Source organism: Danaus plexippus, chromosome 10 (genome assembly GCF_018135715.1).
Source record: "Danaus plexippus chromosome 10, MEX_DaPlex, whole genome shotgun sequence".
Taxonomy (NCBI): Eukaryota; Metazoa; Arthropoda; class Insecta; order Lepidoptera; family Nymphalidae; genus Danaus; species Danaus plexippus.
This window is the reverse complement of record NC_083543.1, coordinates 1,679,131-1,699,294: the sequence shown is the minus strand read 5'-3', so window position 1 is coordinate 1,699,294 and position 20,164 is coordinate 1,679,131. Positions and strand designations below refer to the sequence as shown.

The 20,164-nt window shown below is 27.4% G+C and overlaps 2 protein-coding genes and 1 long non-coding RNA gene across 5 annotated transcripts; 1 reads left to right on the top strand and 2 right to left on the bottom strand.

Moving 5' to 3' along the window:
* The first annotated feature begins 2,219 nt into the window (after window positions 1–2,219).
* LOC133318984 (uncharacterized) lies at window positions 2,220–2,964 on the top strand. The gene is made up of 2 exons (XR_009752700.1): window positions 2,220–2,548; window positions 2,835–2,964. It is a non-coding gene; the product is annotated as an uncharacterized LOC133318984 (long non-coding RNA).
* A 3,818-nt stretch (window positions 2,965–6,782) lies between these two features.
* On the bottom strand, window positions 6,783–9,287 carry LOC133318981 (protein spaetzle 5-like). 2 transcript variants are annotated; one of them, XM_061521685.1, is made up of 5 exons: window positions 9,244–9,287; window positions 8,983–9,010; window positions 7,572–7,685; window positions 7,173–7,273; window positions 6,783–7,084 (listed from the first exon to the last, which is right to left on the bottom strand). In XM_061521685.1, the coding sequence occupies exons 2-5, from the start codon at window positions 8,986–8,988 to the stop codon at window positions 6,898–6,900; spliced, it is 408 nt and encodes a 135-aa protein (XP_061377669.1). In that variant the 5' UTR covers window positions 8,989–9,010; window positions 9,244–9,287; the 3' UTR covers window positions 6,783–6,897. The 2 variants fall into 2 exon arrangements, with proteins under 2 accessions (XP_061377669.1, XP_061377670.1); XM_061521686.1 differs by lacking the exons at window positions 8,983–9,010; window positions 9,244–9,287 and adding an exon at window positions 7,917–8,062.
* A 7,958-nt stretch (window positions 9,288–17,245) lies between these two features.
* On the bottom strand, window positions 17,246–19,289 carry LOC116766943 (uncharacterized). 2 transcript variants are annotated; one of them, XM_061521571.1, is made up of 7 exons: window positions 19,177–19,289; window positions 18,886–18,983; window positions 18,654–18,708; window positions 18,396–18,532; window positions 18,132–18,236; window positions 17,726–17,832; window positions 17,246–17,549 (listed from the first exon to the last, which is right to left on the bottom strand). In XM_061521571.1, the coding sequence occupies exons 2-7, from the start codon at window positions 18,919–18,921 to the stop codon at window positions 17,375–17,377; spliced, it is 615 nt and encodes a 204-aa protein (XP_061377555.1). In that variant the 5' UTR covers window positions 18,922–18,983; window positions 19,177–19,289; the 3' UTR covers window positions 17,246–17,374. The 2 variants fall into 2 exon arrangements, with proteins under 2 accessions (XP_061377555.1, XP_032512982.2); XM_032657091.2 differs by lacking the exon at window positions 19,177–19,289 and having other exon boundaries at window positions 18,886–18,986.
* Between the last annotated feature and the right edge of the window lie 875 nt (window positions 19,290–20,164).

Genomic DNA, 20,164 nt, shown 5'->3' with positions numbered 1-20,164 from the left:
TCTTAAAAATTTTCAGGTTCAGTTATGGTCAGAGATTATTGGAGAGCACTCACTCCCCAAATCCTTACCGCGTTTTTTACTTTCTTAGAAGGATATGTGGTTTAGCTACCCCTAGTAAAGGGTATACATTTGGAAAAGCTAGTGAAAGTATGTCATATTTCCTGAGCTATATATAAAAAAAAACACTTCAAAACCAAGTACGTCATATTCAATTTCGATGTAGAATCCAGCTTCCCGTTTTAGGATCACCTTGCCATTCTTGCTATGCTTGTCTTCAAGATTCAAGTGCTAGATTTTAATATTCTATACAAGTCGTGATTATCGTTAAAAGGAGATAAAAATACAAGCTCGGTGTTTACCGTTGCTGAAAATAAATCCAGAGACCGGCTTATCCTCACTTCCTTTATAGATGCTGATAATAAAATAGGTAGCGTTAAGTGTTATAAACCTCCCAATACCTTTATTAGCGGCGTACTTTTTATTATGCCTTTTGATAGAAGTTTTCAAAACATCCATACTTATGCAGAAATATCCAACTATATTTTGTTGTTGTTTGTAAAAATTAATAAATTATTTTAGTCATGAGACATTCAATTGAGTTAAAATGAATGAACTATAATATGTGTTTACATATACGTCCCACATCGACATACTTTATCTCGTGTAAATATTAGACTTTACCTATAGCAAATATTTAATTAATAAATGTATGTCCATATATATCAGCGAACGAGTAGGCGATTAGTTGAAACAAAGCATTTATATTAACGTTTTCCTCGTTCTAGATAATACACGTGACTTCAACTATTTTAAATTTACTTGGAGTGTATAGAACTTTTATGAATATATATATCTAAAAAATAATAATTATAAAAGTATTTTGACATTACACGTGTCTTTATATATCCTAATAACGTTATAAAATAACATTTACAAGCAAAGTTTTAATGGACAATCATTTTAAAAACAACTTTTGGTAAACATGTACTTTAAAAGATTATTAAAAATGGTTGTCGCTTTTGACAGTTCACGGTTTCTATAATCTACGATTATGAGAATATACACGTTGATAAATTATTATAATTATATCATTACATACTTCTTATAATTAATTTAGTTTTTTTTTAATATATAAGAAGTATTTCAATTGAAATTGTTGATAATCCTTCATATTTATAGCGTTTATAAGAAAACTTGACATAAACATTCCACTTATAATTATACTAAATATTTGTTAAATGTTTTTACTTTTCATGTATATACATAATGTAATGTGCTAACGTCCGTCGAGGAATCGGAAACTGATAAACTGTTGATTAAACAATTGACTGTAAAAAATTTATGTCATGTCTGTGAAAAGAGATAAAACTCTTTCATTATCATTGTTAAATAATGCATTTATAAAAATAGCTACATTTTAAACAATGTGAATTTGAAGTTTATTTTCTTATATTAGAATATAATCCGGATTATGATAGATAATTAATGAATGGAAAAACATTGACGTTAACGATGTCATAATAACAATTTTCATTAACAGAACATAAACCTACAACAACCACTTAGCCTGAATGTATACAAACGTGACAATTTATTGAACTATTGTCGTAATATAATGAACCTTGAAGACCTTACTGACGGTTAGCCAAATATGAATGAAATTATAAAAATTCAAGCTTCTATCTTAGGTATGCCTGTTTTAATTCTAAATTTACATCAAAACACTATAAATGAAATATTTCCAGTTTATATTTCAATAACTTACGTTAATACGTTAATGGGCGAATATTTATGAATGAAATGCTGTTAACACTCGTTGTCTAGCGTTACGATGCCAACTTAGACTAAGGACACTCATCACAAATATAATGCATACAAGACTTCATCGCATACGCATATAAAGCAAATTAAAAACTTCCGAAAGCAAAATAAACTGAAAATAAATTAAGTACTTTTTTTTAATTCCCCACTCATTTAAATAAAACTAATTTAATAATTTATCTCACCCAAAAAAATGTACTCTAAAAAACAATAATATCTGTTTATTATTTTGATCACTTAAAACAAAATAGGTAGATTTCATCGTAGCAATCTTCTTTAACCTGACTCCAATTAGAAAATTGTAGACGCACGTATGGAATTAAAATACCAAAATAAATTAAAGATAATAAAAAGGTATGACGTTGATGTATAACATATTGACCTGCGCCAGCGTCACTACGTCTTATATTAAGAGCGGAATCATCTGAGAAGGCTCAAATCGTAAACAACTCTCGTTCAGAACACACGTCCTCGCTTTAAAATGTATACCAATCCCTTTGAAAGAAAGCACTCAGCGTTAAGGCAGACTTTAGATAAGTTGTTTAAAGGCGAATCAAGATTAAGCTTTAGGAAAAAGAACAATATATCAAAAAGAAGTGGTAGTGACTCTTCCATGACATCCTCAGGTTCATGTGATAGTGCACAGAAATTTGCCTCGCAGTTCAAAAGCTGAAATTGTGCCTGGTTCAGTGATGTGTTTAAATTTGCAGTGATCTTCATAAAGAAGGTTAGTTTCTTTTTTTAAGAGTCTTATACATTAAAGAATATCAATTTACATCGAATCGTTGGAAACTTTTTATTATTGCTCAATGAATATTCTGTTAGTATATTTAAAATAATATTACATTTCTTATTTCATGAAAGTTTCCAAATCTATTTAATATACAATATTATGGTGTTCCAGTGTCTTGTTTTCTTAGATAAGTTATTAAGTGTACAATCTTTTTTTTTATTGCAAACATGAATTATTATTTTGCTCATTCTTTAATCTTCTTTTTTTTTATTGTCTGCAGGTCGTAATGGGTTTGATCAAACTGGTTTCTTGACGTCATACCAAATCGGATGTTCGTATCATAAGTAGCTGGTGTTTATTTCATGATCGTTGATCTATGTTTTATAGTTATTAAAGATTTTTTATAAATATTTCAATGCGTTTTAATGTTTTCCCTTTTAAATAATTTAAGACCTTATTGCTGACGCACAAAATCTTAAAACAAATGAATTTATACATAATTTAAGATTGGTATATATTTTTCCTAATCTTCAATTTGTATATTGTTTTAGTCAATTACTTTTAAAAAGCAATAAACTTAGTATCAGCTTTGAACAAATTATTTAAAACAATGTCTAAATATAATTTTGTTATAAAATGACTTTAAATTTAAAATTTTGTGCTATCATAGACAAACCGGTTTTGTTTGTGAGAATATAATTTATGAACGTGTTCCCACCTCACTCATTCAAAGTAAACAATTTTTTCTAAAAATTAATATCATAATAAAAATAACCTGTTTCTAATACTAGGATACAATTTTATCTAGGAAAGTTGGTCGTTCGCACAATTTTGCATTTATTATCAACATAGTATTTTAGGTTCTTCCATTAACTGTATACTAAAAAGGCTTTATTGTCTAGAAATAAAAGAAAGAAGTCATTGAGAAAATCTTTCACACTACTTAAGTTTGTGTTATTCATAAATCTTTCTAATTTTACACTTCCTCAAAATTTATCTTATCAATGTTCTCCATTTCCTGTACTCTCAGCGATATATTGAATTAATACAAAAGGATTCAGTTTACATTAATCTAGATGGTAATGAAAATACATAATAAAGTTGAAAAAACTGTTCCGATTAAGAATTACTTGCATCTGATCCTCTCTAAACCATAGGTTATCCTTAAACTTGTTCCTGAACCTCTCATCAACTGATGGCATTATGTCTCACTGTTCGTTTACCATACGTCAATAAGCCAAATGACGTAAAAGAAAAAATATCCAAAACAAAATCATATCTCATGTTTTGAAGTATTGACCGTTAATCATCTTCATTAATCCAGACTATAAAACCAAGCTAATAAAATGTTTGCTGTTCCAAGAAAATATTGAATAATTAAAAATTATAAGAACCTACGACATATAATATACAATTTTCCATAGAAATTTAAAATGAATTCTTCCTTTGACTGTTTTAAATAATTAGGTAAAGAGTCGTCATCTTTTGAGCTGTGTATCTGTAAAGAATTTTTTGCTAGGGTTTGTAGTTATATATTTTTTTCTACGAAACACGTATATAAAAGAAATAAAAAAGGAATTAAAAATAAAAGAAATTAACTGACAGTTAATTATATAAAATAGAAATATACGTACATAAATATTAAGAACTTACATAAAGAACTAATATTATTTCCCGACAACATCCATGAAAAAATCATCTTCTTTGATAGGACACATTACTTATTAACAAAATTAATACCAATTACGAATAAAATTACACATTATATATAAACACATTACCAAGGCTCGATACAAATGAAGAAAAGAACTTAATACAGTATTTTTTTATAAAATAAACTTTTATTCAAACATTCGTTGTTTTTTTTTCTTTCTGAACTTTAAAAAGTTATACATATCTTTCCAAGAATCATAAAATGATATTTAATTATACTTAGAATTAAACGCATTAAATGAGTCGTGCTTGTGCATAGCAAGGATGATTATAACGGGGCTTATCGACACCATATCAGAAAACCAGTTCACGGTCGCTGTACACACAAAATTGTTGTGATATTTTCTATATCTATCATATATACTATAAACGTATTATAGATAGAAATATCAAATAATAAATTCAGTTTTAATATCATTAGTCTTTTATGAAATAAACTAAATTTTTTCAAAGGAATTGTTTTTATTTTGATACTAAATTATATTTCCGCTGTCCTCTTACTGAATTACCAGCTAGTTTTATCAATTATCATTCGGATGTGAAAGTGTCGTAACCGACGATAACGTTTGTTACTAATATTACTGTTTATAAAAATATATTTAAAAATTATGAGTGTACATTAATATAATGATAAAAGTATTTTTTTATAAGTCAAGGAATTATAATAAACTTATTGGTACAACTATTAATATTTTAAAACTTGTAAGTACGTTTATATATTGACTTGTTTAAATGCCGATTTAAATTTAAAACAATATTAGACAAAACATGTTAATATACTTAAAAGTCTTGTATCTCATTAAACGTATGGTTTATTATATATTTAGAAATAAAAACTCAATAAAAATATTCTTGGTAATTAACATAAAATAAAGCATGGTGCCTTGTAATAAAATACGGCAATAACGACTTCTTGTTTTTTTTATATCCTTATTATTTTTCTTTAATAACGATTATTTTAAAAACGACTTTTTATTTAATATAATTTTAATTTTATTTGCATCGGCCGAATAGTCATGTTTCATTAACAGCAATGAAGTTAAATAAAAAGATAATGGACATACTAGCACGATCAGTATGATAAATATGCACAGTGTTTCAAATTATTTTTTTTGCTAACATTATATCTATTATAGGCTATATATAGACATAAGAAATGGAGCCTATAATAGATATAATGTAAGCAAAAAAAATAATTTGAAACACTGTGCATATTTTTCATACTGAATTTCTTCTAAAGAATTCACATTTGGATTATCGGAATGCAAAATGCTTCCAGAGTTGTACAATGGATATTAATATTAATTAATAAGCACTAATATAATTCATATATTGACGAGTTGGGCTAATTTTGTCTCTTAGTATGCCGTGAGTCTTTGATAAAAGTTTAATGGTGGAAAGACATTTTTTTTAGTAAGAAGAGATCATAAAAAATAACACTCTCGGTTATTTGTTTTAGACTTTAATAAGTTACTTATGATTTTTCGTTTTCTATGCAATTTATGATATTATAATTTTATAATTCAAACGAAATATTACATAAAATCTATATATCAATAAGTGAGAAGCTACTTAAATTAAACTTTTCTCATAAAATTTAAGGCCAAAGATCTGCGTATTTTCAATTAACTTAGATACTACTATTCCAATAAGCTTTAAAAAAATGTCTCTACTTCCAAACTTTCAAATAAAATATTTTATTTCAAACTAATTAACACATTTTAGAGACACATGAAATTGTTCCCAAACACCATATGAAACCGATATTTGTAAAGTTATTCATGACCAAATGTCCTTTTTCTAAGCGACGCTACACACAATAGCTATTCAAAAATCTGAATAATATACACGTATCAAGGTTATAATGACAAACAATTTTTTAAAACATGTCAATAGTTGGTCTGCACAAATAGAAAATATAATCAGACACTATTTAATTTAAATATACCTACTAAAATAATGCCTACTTTCTACTCATGTATTACATTTACACTGTATTAGCAAATAAAAATTGGTATTGTACGAATATGTTCATTGACAACTGCAATTATTAAAAAAAAAATTATCTTGACCTGATTTGAATTCAAAAAGATACATTTAATGAGTGGTTGAGAACACTGTCTTTTGATCTGTCAGTAAAAACTATCGACTTTTATAACCTATCTATATAACAACACAACTGTAACCACGTCCACACCCTAGACGTGTACAAACATATTTAATTCAAGTAATGGTAGTTATGGTCTCATGGCTTTCAATATATAAACTGTAAAGTTTCTACTGCAAAGCAATAACAGGGCAGATAATATTTATTAGAGAAATCCTTACTTAGCATACCTAGATATATTTTTTATATGTCAAGGCCCACGTTTAAAAGTCGACAACAATTAATATACTCAGTGAGAGGACTCATTGAAAACGATGTGCGAAAAGGTTCCCAATACGTATATGTAGAGCACTTGTTGGAAAGGATAGGATAAGGAAATTATTGTTTTTGGATATTAAAATTATATAATTTTGATCAGACCAATTTCCTTTTATTTAACCGAGCTCTTTAATAGAAAGAGCTCGGCTAAATTCATATAAACATAAAAGTGAAGTTAAATTTATAGTTTTACAATCTAAAACATTTACTTGTAATTATCTTTTCGTATAAGACTACAAGAACAACAGGTTGGAACCTCGAAGTAATCTTGACCAATTTCGTTTATTTCTTCTTTTAAATAAAACATTTCACGAAATACTACTTTTTGCAGGCATGCTCCATAGTAACCTGGCTCAAAGGCAATGTTTTCGGAACAAGGACCCAAAGGGTTTCTAAAACATTGGATTTTATTTTAATTTCAGTTTTAATAAGGAACTTAAAACCATTTTGTAATAAGTAACAACATTTCATCCAACATACCTACAAATTTCTGCACGAAATACTTGGATGGGATTTTTCAAATCATTTATGATAAATCGCCAATTGCCATTCTTGTCTTTTGCCCCTTGAACTGGAATTGACTGGAATTATATGAAATAATATTTTAACCAAAACAAAAACAAGGAGGGAAACAAATATAACACTTATCTACTTGTAAGGATCAAAGTATTAAACAATTTAAAACTTAGCTTATATTTAAGTCATACTTAGGCTAGATACTGCAGTTCTAAATAGAAGACTTTTTAGATTACAAAAATTTGAATAAATTTAAAATAATTATTACTGGTACTAATAGACTAGATTCTCTATTTTACTTCTGGATTTTTATGAAAACATGATGCAAGTGATGTTGGTGATTTTAATTTATTTTTTACTTACCCGAGGTTTTGTGCTACACAAACTCATTGGTTCTGCGTTGTCAGAAAACATTCTTGAATGTATATTCGGTAATGGCGATTCGTCGTAATTAAAAATAGCACTTTCATTTTGGATCTGAAATAAAACAAAAATATTAAGTACTTCATGCTTTATACTTAATATTTTAAGGAGCGATGAATCCTTCAATATATTAATATTAAAAGACTGATGAACTAGAAAAATATTTTTAATGTTCAATAGAAAATAATTTCCGTCTAACGCCCAAATTTATTTTCCATTGCTGTTAAAATTTAAGAAAAACATGCAATATGAGGCTTTATTTAAAAACTTATTCAAAAACCTTGCCTTTCTAAGCAATTCTTCAATTAATTTCGTTGGGTAATTTCCAACGCTTTCACAAATGCCATCGTTTTCACAGTCCTTACTGATAATAGGTTTTGGTATTGTTAATTTGTCTGTTAACAAAATGAAAATTTATTAATAACAAGATACCATGTTTACATGATCGTCCGACTGAAGCGTCTGAGTTCGATTGATGACAATAATTTAGTAACATTTATTTTATACATGAATATTTTTATAAATGGTTCATCTTTTCATAACACAAAGAAGACACTATCCAAGACTTGTCTGTCTATAACCTAATATCTTTTATAATTTTATTATTATCATTTTCACCGACAGATATGTTACTGACTACAAATCAAAACAAAATTTTCGTAAATCTTTTCTCCCATAACAAATTTTATTTACGTCATGATTAATTGAATAATGACCCCAGAGGATATTTGTGCGACGGCGTCCATCTAGGACATATTTTTATATTCGCCAATTTTAAAGCGCGTTGTGAAGCACCATTCCTTGGGAAACCAATATCCCCAAAGACCTTGCCATCAAGGTCAACAAGTATTACGAGCTCACTAACGAACTCACTAAGAATAGGTTTGTTGTAAATTTGTACGCGGTAGAAGTAGGAGCGAGAGGTATAACAGCCAAATCTCTCTACAACCTGCTAAAAGACTTGGGTCTGTCAAGAACTAACGACAGTTTATTCTTGGAACGTGCGTCGAAAGCAGCGATAGTAGGTTCGTTTCAAATTTGTTTAAGTAGAGAGAGGAGCTTGGACAGTGGAGATGAGCGTTTAACGAGCGTTAGATAGGGGCTCCTTAAACCTACACCTCCGTCTCAAGTCCCAGGCACTGTTGAAGCTCCTCTCCCTGTAACGTGATGGACCTTACACCCGCACGTTGAATCATAGAATGCTGAGGGGTTTTGTCTCATTTTTGAAATTAAATTATTTATGAAACATATTATAAGCACAAATTCGTAAACATTACAAAAGATGAAATAAAATTAAACAATTCGTGGGCATGCTTTAAAATTGCTCTCGAAAAGTTATAAAATTACTTACCAGCATGTAATGACCTCAACTGGTTAAGCTGAAAAATTGAGAGCAGATTAATAATTTGTCCTGAATCCAAATGTTTTCCCTGAATGCATTTAAATATGGTTTATTTGTCGTGTTCTATGAATTTAAATATTAATTATGGGACTAAAATAACATTTTATTGTTGTATTCCCCTTCTTCTTATTCGTCCTTAGAAATATAAAATTAAAATCCTATTTATCTTTAAATAGAATATAAAAATAAAAGCAAAAGTCAAAAACTTACGACCAAACACGTAAAGGATACGACGATATACGTTCGTGCCATGATCATTAAGGAACAATACTAATTATTTCAGCTTAAACATGTTATAAATTGAAAATGAATTTCAATGATATATATGGATTTTCCTGGTGAGCTTTATCTTAAAATTTGTATTTTATTGCAATGTTATATTATTATAGACATAATAATAAATACCGATATCACGCAGATATGATATTAAATTGTACATATTAATTAATATCGATAATTAAATGGAAGTTTATAAGAGTTAGTTGGTTATTATTAAAATATTTCATGTTGCAAAATATGTTTTTATATGATTATTATTTGCTTAACCCCCCCCCCCTCCCCCATAAGGACGAGGTTTAAGTACTTGTTAATCAATGTGCAATATCAGTGAAGGTCAAATCTTTAGTAAAATAATATCTGATGTAACTACAATATTCGAAAATAAAAGTGACGATTTTTTATGAGTGGATGCTGCAATCAACATCATATCAAGCTTACAATTTTGCCTTAAGTAATGATTCAACAGATATATACTCTTATGTCACAATGGAGGTGATTCTAATCAGTATTTAATTCTACACACTACAATATGGTCAGATGATTTAAATCACATGCGAAAGTATCGGTTATCTGGACGAGCTCGTAATGTATCAAGTATATATAGGTTAGTATCAACTAAAACCCTTAATGTTCTTCATGGGCATGGACACTTATTTGTATTATTATTATTTTTTAACAATAGTTTTGAGTAATTAATGTACAGTATGAAAATAGAATATTGTAATCGTATGAACTGTTAAAAAAGATTTCTTAAGAAATATTATTTGCAAAATAATACGATAATATTTTGGGTCGACTGGAGACTTGCATCTTCTTCCTAACCTACTGCGATCATAGAAATTTATATATTTTACAACAATTTTTTTCAATAGAAGCTTTGCTACATAGAGGGACTTATTTTTTATTAAAGCGAAATTTGCCAAAAAAATCTAACTTTTATCCACTACAAATGGTCGTCTATGACAAGACCACGGTAGTTAGCAATTTTTACTAGGTCAATTGGTTGACATGTACGCCTACTCATGTTTGTGTGTAAGCATAAGTGGCTACGTGAAATGTGCTTTGGGTAACTGTGCGGTTATTTTGAGTGGAACTAAATTCATGAGTTTAGTTCACTTTCATTTATAACGAGAGTTCACTTTCATTTATAACGAGTCCTACGTCTAAGGACTATACGTAATTTGTTAATTATTAACTAGTATTGTTTATGTATCTTTTTTAATGTTATGGCTTCATTCGCCCTGGGATCGTGAAATATTTTGCCAATGTCAACGTTTTTATGTATATATCGGATTTAATACAAATTCATTGTTTTAAAGACAGGACGCCAGCCTCGCTGACGTCACTAATGTCACTTGCTTCAGTACGATCCAGATATTTTAAAATGAGACTTCAATTATTCTAAATGTTCTTGTATGTCTCGAAGGTTCTTTATAATCACATTCTTTATGATCCGCACTCGCTGAACTCTGCAGTCCGCTGTCGTGCGTCCAGACGTCATATTTATACCAAAATTCAAACATAGTTCTATTCTCTTTGATTTCGTTTTACTTTTAACAATAGTAACGACGACCAATAAGTTGTTATAATAATCGATGACGGCCTTGAGTTATTTTCATGTTGCATCCGTCATTGAAGCTGCTTGCGCCGATATATATTTCCGCACAAACAAAAGAAATGTGTCATTTGAAAATAAATTTACGTCATAATTTTTTATGATATTGGGGATACTATTGGCGCATTTTAGGTAGAATAAAGGTTTTAATACTGAGCCCTGGCCCCTAGGCTGAAAATTAAAATAGATGTATCTTTTGACTGTGCACTTTATCAATTATTGCCTGATATGATCTGCCTATTAAATAACGGTGCATCCGTTTCTGTAATGGTCCCCTTATAACCTAATAATATGTTTATAGTAATATATTACGCTGCAGTGTGTTAAACCTCTAGCTATATTACGTAAACACAATTTTTTTTTGTCACTAAAAAGCAGACCACTTAGCGCTAATTTACTTCTTCACTACTAAGTGTACTACTACTACTACTACTTCTGTAGCGTGACGATGCAAACTCAGATAAGCGTACAGGTATTTATTGATGAAACTATTTCTTTGGAATGGATTACAGTGTTGTTCAATTTTCAGGTTGAAATCCATTCTATCTATCATTTATTATCATACAGCTCTTTTAAAATTTGGAAATTTTATTAACCCATGTATTTTTCAATAAAATGTACTGAAGGCAGAACCTTTTTTCATGACTTCTTTTATTTATTGATTTATTTACAAATCTTTCATCTAGTTTTTAGTTTTTTTCTAAAACTTTTTCTCCTTTTTAAAGACATATTTATTGATGCTTCTAAGATGGGCTAGATTTTCTTAATAGAAGAAGCTCTTCTCTTCAACTATACCCCGCAAAATCGTATGCCGTAGAAAATATTTTGATAAATATCGTGAACTGAAATGTAAGCAGCAAGACAAGATATAAACCACACAGATCTTTGTCAAGATATTAACCATATCTGGACTTATAATGTCCTTCTACAGCTGCGAATGATGACTTCTAGCAACGTATTACAAATATTTATGAAAAAAAAGGAGTTTTGTAAATTTTATCTGTTAATCAGATGAGGTTATAAAACATCAAAAAACAACTTATATCCTATAATATAATCTGTGTATGAGGAAGAAAATAAATATTATGTTTATTGTTTAATAATAAAAAAAAAATAATTGTTTTTTCTTTAATATTATGATTGAATTCCCTTAACAATAGTTTTCGTATAACAGCTATGAAGTCATGTATACAAATAGAGATTTTTGATTATTTGAAAATGTACAACAGATGAGCCACCAAACAAAACCATTAGTTTAATTAAGTTTAATTGGATTAAGCTGTACTATTTTCAGTTTGTTGATTTGAAGCATTGTATTTAAGGGAGCTGATTAATTGCTTTTTACCCGACTGATGCCAGGAGGGTTTTATTTATTAATGAGATAAATTATATAACATTGCTTATGATATGTAATTTTGTTATGAAACTCACATTACACTTTTTTTATTTGTGAAAATATTACCAAGAAAACGTTAGTTTCCCTAAATGTTATTTTCTCATAATTGAATTAGAATTTACATATAACAACAAAGATTATTATTAATTAATTCTGTTAATTGATTGCAATTCTTATCCAAGAAGTAGAAATAAGTAAGGAATAATTTAAGAATAAAAATGATTGAGTAATTTATATAAATTTATACACAGATATTGGTCTAGACGTGCCTAAAAATTTGCGAAGAAAACATCATTTGGTCTGTAGTTAACGATAATCAAACTTAACAAGAATGAGTGAGAAGTTTTCAGAGGTTCCCGCTCATTCTTGTTTTCATAATCTTTTTAGTTTTCATATACCATTTAAATCCTGTAATTTAGACGTCGACTATTTTTGTGCCAAGCGAAAATATATATTCAACTAGGATACATTAGATGTTAGATCTTAATCGAAAATTTCTCGAAACTTGATAGAAACATCTATACATCATTATGTGTTATGAAATATTTGAACAAATGAACAGTATTTTGGCAGAAATAAAGTAGCTTTAACATTAATAGCTTGTATATTTAGAAATTCTTTAAAAATATTTAAAATAAAATAATACTGTTCCATCCATTTAATAAATAATTTGAAAGATTTTAAAATATTTTACTACAGTTATTTGAAACTATTTCTTTGGAATGGATTACAGTGTTGTTCAATTTTCAGGTTGAAATCCATTCTATCTATCATTTATTATCATACAGCTCTTTTAAAATTTGGAAATTTTATTAACCCATCTATTTTTCAACAAAATATAGTGAAGGCAGAACCTTTTTTCATGACTTCTTTTATTTATTGATTTATTTACAAATCTTTCATCTAGTTTTTAGTTTTTTTCTAAAACTTTTTCTCCTTTTTAAAGTCATATTTATTGATGTTTCTAAGTTGGGCTAGATTTTCTTTATAGAAGAAGCTCTTCTCTTCAACTTTACCCCGCTAAATCGTATGCGTAGAAAATATTTTGGTAAATATAGTGAAGTGTAAGTGTAAGCAGCAAGACAAGATATAAACCACACAGATCTTTGTCAAGATATAAACCATATCTGGACTTATAATATCCTTCTACAACTGCGAATGATGACTTCAACTAGCAACGTATTACAAATATTTATGAAAAAAAGGAGTTTTGTAAATTTTATCTGTTAATCAGATGAGGTTATAAAACATCAAAAAACAACTTATATCCTATAATATCATGTGTGTATGAGGAAGAAAATAAATATTATGTTTATTGTTTAATAATTAAAAAAAATTGATTCGCTTTTTCTTTAATATTATGAATTAATTCCCTTAATAATAGTTTTCGTATAACAGCTATGAAGTCATGTATACAAATAGAGATTTTTGATTATTTGAAAATGTACAACAGATGAGCCACCAAACAAAACCATTAGTTTAATTAAGTTTAATTGGATTAAGCTGTACTATTTTCAGTTTGTTGATTTGAAGCATTGTATTTAAGGGAGCTGATTAATTGCTTTTTACCCGACTGATGCCAGGAGGGTTTTTTTTATTAATGAGATAAATTATATAACATTGCTTATGATATGTAATTTTGTTATGAAACTCACATTACACTTTTTTTATTTGTGAAAATATTACCAAGAAAACGTTAGTTTCCCTAAATGTTATTTTCTCATAATTGAATTAGAATTTACATATAACAACAAAGATTATTATTAATTAATTCTGTTAATTGATTGCAATTCTTATCCAAGAAGTAGAAATAAGTAAGGAATAATTTAAGAATAAAAATGATTGAGTAATTTATATAAATTTATACACAGATATTGGTCTAGACGTGCCTAAAAATTTGCGAAGAAAACATCATTTGGTCTGTAGTTAACGATAATCAAACTTAACAAGAATGAGTGAGAAGTTTTCAGAGGTTCCCGCTCATTCTTGTTTTCATAATCTTTTTAGTTTTCATATACCATTTAAATCCTGTAATTTAGACGTCGACTATTTTTGTGCCAAGCGAAAATATATATTCAACTAGGATACATTAGATGTTAGATCTTAATCGAAAATTTCTCGAAACTTGATAGAAACATCTATACATCATTATGTGTTATGAAATATTTGAACAAATGAACAGTATTTTGGCAGAAATAAAGTAGCTTTAACATTAATAGCTTGTATATTTAGAAATTCTTTAAAAATATTTAAAATAAAATAATACTGTTCCATCCATTTAATAAATAATTTGAAAGATTTTAAAATATTTTACTACAGTTATTTGAAACTATTTCTTTGGAATGGATTACAGTGTTGTTCAATTTTCAGGTTGAAATCCATTCTATCTATCATTTATTATCATACAGCTCTTTTAAAATTTGGAAATTTTATTAACCCATCTATTTTTCAACAAAATATAGTGAAGGCAGAACCTTTTTTCATGACTTCTTTTATTTATTGATTTATTTACAAATCTTTCATCTAGTTTTTAGTTTTTTCTAAAACTTTTTCTCCTTTTTAAAGTCATATTTATTGATGTTTCTAAGTTGGGCTAGATTTTCTTTATAGAAGAAGCTCTTCTCTTCAACTTTACCCCGCTAAATCGTATGCGTAGAAAATATTTTGGTAAATATAGTGAAGTGTAAGTGTAAGCAGCAAGACAAGATATAAACCACACAGATCTTTGTCAAGATATAAACCATATCTGGACTTATAATATCCTTCTACAACTGCGAATGATGACTTCAACTAGCAACGTATTACAAATATTTATGAAAAAAAGGAGTTTTGTAAATTTTATCTGTTAATCAGATGAGGTTATAAAACATCAAAAAACAACTTATATCCTATAATATCATGTGTGTATGAGGAAGAAAATAAATATTATGTTTATTGTTTAATAATTAAAAAAATTGATTCGCTTTTTCTTTAATATTATGAATTAATTCCCTTAATAATAGTTTTCGTATAACAGCTATGAAGTCATGTATACAAATAGAGATTTTTGATTATTTGAAAATGTACAACAGATGAGCCACCAAACAAAACCATTAGTTTAATTAAGTTTAATTGGATTAAGCTGTACTATTTTCAGTTTGTTGATTTGAAGCATTGTATTTAAGGGAGCTGATTAATTGCTTTTTACCCGACTGATGCCAGGAGGGTTTTATTTATTAATGAGATAAATTATATAACATTGCTTATGATATGTAATTTTGTTATGAAACTCACATTACACTTTTTTTATTTGTGAAAATATTACCAAGAAAACGTTAGTTTCCCTAAATGTTATTTTCTCATAATTGAATTAGAATTTACATATAACAACAAAGATTATTATTAATTAATTCTGTTAATTGATTGCAATTCTTATCCAAGAAGTAGAAATAAGTAAGGAATAATTTAAGAATAAAAATGATTGAGTAATTTATATAAATTTATACACAGATATTGGTCTAGACGTGCCTAAAAATTTGCGAAGAAAACATCATTTGGTCTGTAGTTAACGATAATCAAACTTAACAAGAATGAGTGAGAAGTTTTCAGAGGTTCCCGCTCATTCTTGTTTTCATAATCTTTTTAGTTTTCATATACCATTTAAATCCTGTAATTTAGACGTCGACTATTTTTGTGCCAAGCGAAAATATATATTCAACTAGGATACATTAGATGTTAGATCTTAATCGAAAATTTCTCGAAACTTGATAGAAACATCTATACATCATTATGTGTTATGAAATATTTGAACAAATGAACAGTATTTTGGCAGAAATAAAGTAGCTTTAACATTAATAGCTTGTATATTTAGAAATTCTTTAAAAATATTTAAAATAAAATAATACTGTTCCATCCATTTAATAAATAATTTGAAAGATTTTAAAATATTTTACTACAGTTATTTGAAATAGTTATATATAAATTTTGTGGCTGCTTTCCTAATATTATTATATGACGTCTATTCACATTCGTTACGTATATTTACTTACGTCTGTCCCGTAACATTTTCCTCGTTATTGGTATAATAATATATTTATTTTGCTTATTACTTACGTACGCGGTGAAACGTACGTAATTAAAGATATTAATCCTCAATAATTAAATGTAATACCAGTAGCTGATTTATTAAAAATTCTCTTATGTTGTGAAAATAAAAAAATAATCTTGCAACTCCGTTTTAGATTAGATGATAGATGTATTGAATTGACTAACCTAAACTGTATTTTTCATGACAATAGATGTTTTTAATGCACTCCTACAATATGAGTTTTCTAATGGGTTTGCTGATGATAAGTCAAAGAATACTTGTTTATAAAAAAAAAGATTTTTAAGTTTAGATTTCGTTGAACGATTTAAACGAATAAGTTCTTTATTAATAATCTTTCAAAACGAAAACTGTATTTAAAATATGATAATTATATTGTTTATATTAAGTTTTTTTATATACAAAAACACCTTAACACAGAAAAATAAATTTAACAATTTAAAAATATGCTTCATTTTCACACACCTTAGCATAAAATTAAAATTTATTTTCAGGCTTACAATAACACATTGAGCCTTTATTGTATACGAAAATTATCAAATTTTTTAAAATTGGTTAAGAGTGATTTGTTTTTGATATAAACTTTATATTGAAGAGAATCCGTTGAAAAGAAAAACATTAATAAAGTAGCAAAATACACCAGCTACATTTGACTATGAAAATGTGTAATATAAATGATATATATTTTCAATCAATTTAATCAACATATTGACAAAAAGTTTTTGTCAGATTTCCAAATTTTTATTTCTGTTCATTTTATTCGTAGAACCAGGGTAATTAATTTGTTCAAAGAGAATGGTACATTCATGTTCGTTTTTTAAATGAAAAAAACACTGCATTTAATGAAAACTTGATTATTATAGTTTCTCTCGTTTTATAAAACATTAAGTAAATATTCACTAATAAACCATTTACTAAAAATCAACAATAATAATTATATTATAACAACATTACAGTTAATTGAATATCAGTATAAATCTATTGATGTTATTTTACAGGAACAACAACTTGGTATTTGAAAATAGTTTGTTGCGAGTTGCTTATTCTTTACATCTATGTACACCATCTTTCTTAGAAATATCTCTTGTTCGCACGAGCTATTAAACCCATCGAAAATCGCAGCTTTTGAGCAACGTGAGCCTCTATAAACATGGAAGAAATATTATGGCATAGTTATTTATTATACAGTATTTTTTTTCAATTTTGATAAAAAAAATTACATATTCTTAAACACCGAAACACTACGTCAATTATAGTTTTAATTTATTATTAATAAGTAATAACGAATTAATTGTTACATTAACATATATAATCTCACCTTTCTATGCATCTATTTATTCTGTAACCTTGAAATGGAAATACTCCTGTGTTCACTATGTACTGCCACTGATCTTTATCGTCAACTGCTGCTTGGGGCCAAATGATCTATGACATAACAATTAATATACTGTTCGATGTTATTATTTGTGTGTTATCAAGAAGCGTAGCAAATACAATTTATCTTCATTAAATGCTGTATTTATCTTTGACCTACAGATTACTGTCAGTAAGTGCTGGTTTATTTGCATTTGAGAAGTAAATCACCCTGGTTCTCTATTTCACCTAAATCATTTAATAAATATGCAGGTTTGTAACTAGTGAATATGTTAAATTTCTCTTAACAATTTTATTTTTGTCAATTTATATAAATATAAAAAAATCAGTTCAGATGAACATTGTATTACCTCTTCTTTCGAAGCACAAAGTTCTTCAATTTCTCCCAAACCATATGAGTTAAGTACTGTCAGCTTATCTACGTTAAACTTTTTGAGATTTTTTTGTGAAGAAAGCTGAAAGTTAAATTTAGTAATTCTGTAATTAATACATATATTACAACGTATCGAATACTCTTACTCATTTCTAAATTCAGTAAATATAATCACACGAAATGCTTAAAAGGTTTTTGTCATATCATATTTTACAATAACTAAATCATTTAATTCTTTTACCTTTTTAAGAAGATTATTAACAAATTCAGTTTCGTAAGTTGTGATGTTGGAACAAATATAATTTTTTCGGCAATCCTCAGGTACATCATCTACAGTGAGCTCTTTAATATTATAATTCTCTTCCCACGACAGTAGCACTGAAACAATGGAGTCGTAAAATTATCACTAAATATCTTTTTTATTTGTGAGTAACATTTCACAAAAAATAAAATATAAGCGAATACTTTTATTTAAATACAAACAAAGGAAGTGACTTACCAGTTTTATGATTTCTTAATTTTGATTCAACTGACACAGAGATGTATAAAATAATCTGAAACATAACACAATATAAACAATACATTTCTATATAAAATATCACTAAATAATCTTATATTTATTTATACAAAGTGCTTTAATTAAAGCTCTAACCATAATGATATATAATTTTACTAATGGACGTATATAGCCGGCGTAAAAGAAAACAAAATATGAACATTCTATTATTTACCTTAATAATATTAGTCAAAAAGCTCGAACGCACCATTGTTTATACTGAAGTTTACTAGTAAACTGTCCTGAAAAACTGCTTCTAAACGAATTTATATTCTGAAATAGATATGCATTTTCCTGCTCGGTTTTAAATCCTTTCAATGAAACACTAAAATACCAGCAATAAGCTTGGTTTTTTAAAATATGCAATATTTGACCTTTACGTAAATACAATGTATAATCAAATTATGTTTCTAATAAAAAAAAATACTTCCTTTATATAAAAACATCAATAAATATGTTAACCAACCTTGTTCGAGCCTTTAAAATTTTCATTCATTATTCATACCACAAAAACTCCAACTTCCTTCAATTTAATACACTAACTGACAATTAAATAAAATATCTTACGGATTTAAACTCTAACGCGGTAAAAATTCGGTCGCAAACACAATAATAATATCATTACAACATAGATACCATAATGAGTACATAATGACAACATTTCATTTGAAATATATATACGAACATACAGACATATATATATATATATATATATATATATATATATATTACATAATGCCAATAATTTATAGGTCAATACGAATGAACTTTTGAAATGGAAATCAATTTAGTTACACTATGTATTTTGTATAATATTATATATAAGTATAGTATAAAAATATTTAAATCGTCATATATATTACATTATGCATAAGAAATATTTATAAAAATTTTTTGCATAAACATTTTTATTTGAAATTTAAGGTTAAAAAAATCAGTTTCGCAAAAACAATTCAACAATTCTAAGAAAAATTATATTATAATATTAACCTAATTTGAAGTTATTTATAAGTTTATTTTGGCTATACGTTTGCTATATCATGTATATCTCTATACTATTGGCTCACTAAGAATGTAACTCCTAAGGTAACCTTACGTATGAAAGCGCGACCGTCGATTTAATTAGTAGTAACTTTAAATTGATGATCTTTAAATTAATTATTTTTGAAGTTTGGTATAAATATGACGACTGGTCGTGCTGCGGAGCAGTGCGGACCTTTAGAGAATATAGAAACGTCAAGAAATACAAGGATATTTAAAAGAATTGAAGTTTTATTTTGAAATATCTTGGAATGTATCTAAATTAGGGATGTAAGTGACGACAGCAACGCCTGTCGTCTGTGTGTTAACAAACAATAAATTGGTATTAAATCCGATACTTATAAAGAAAAAAAAAAAATGCAGTTTTTTGGAAATCTAATTTTAGCTTCGTTTCGTATGATTACATACAAAAA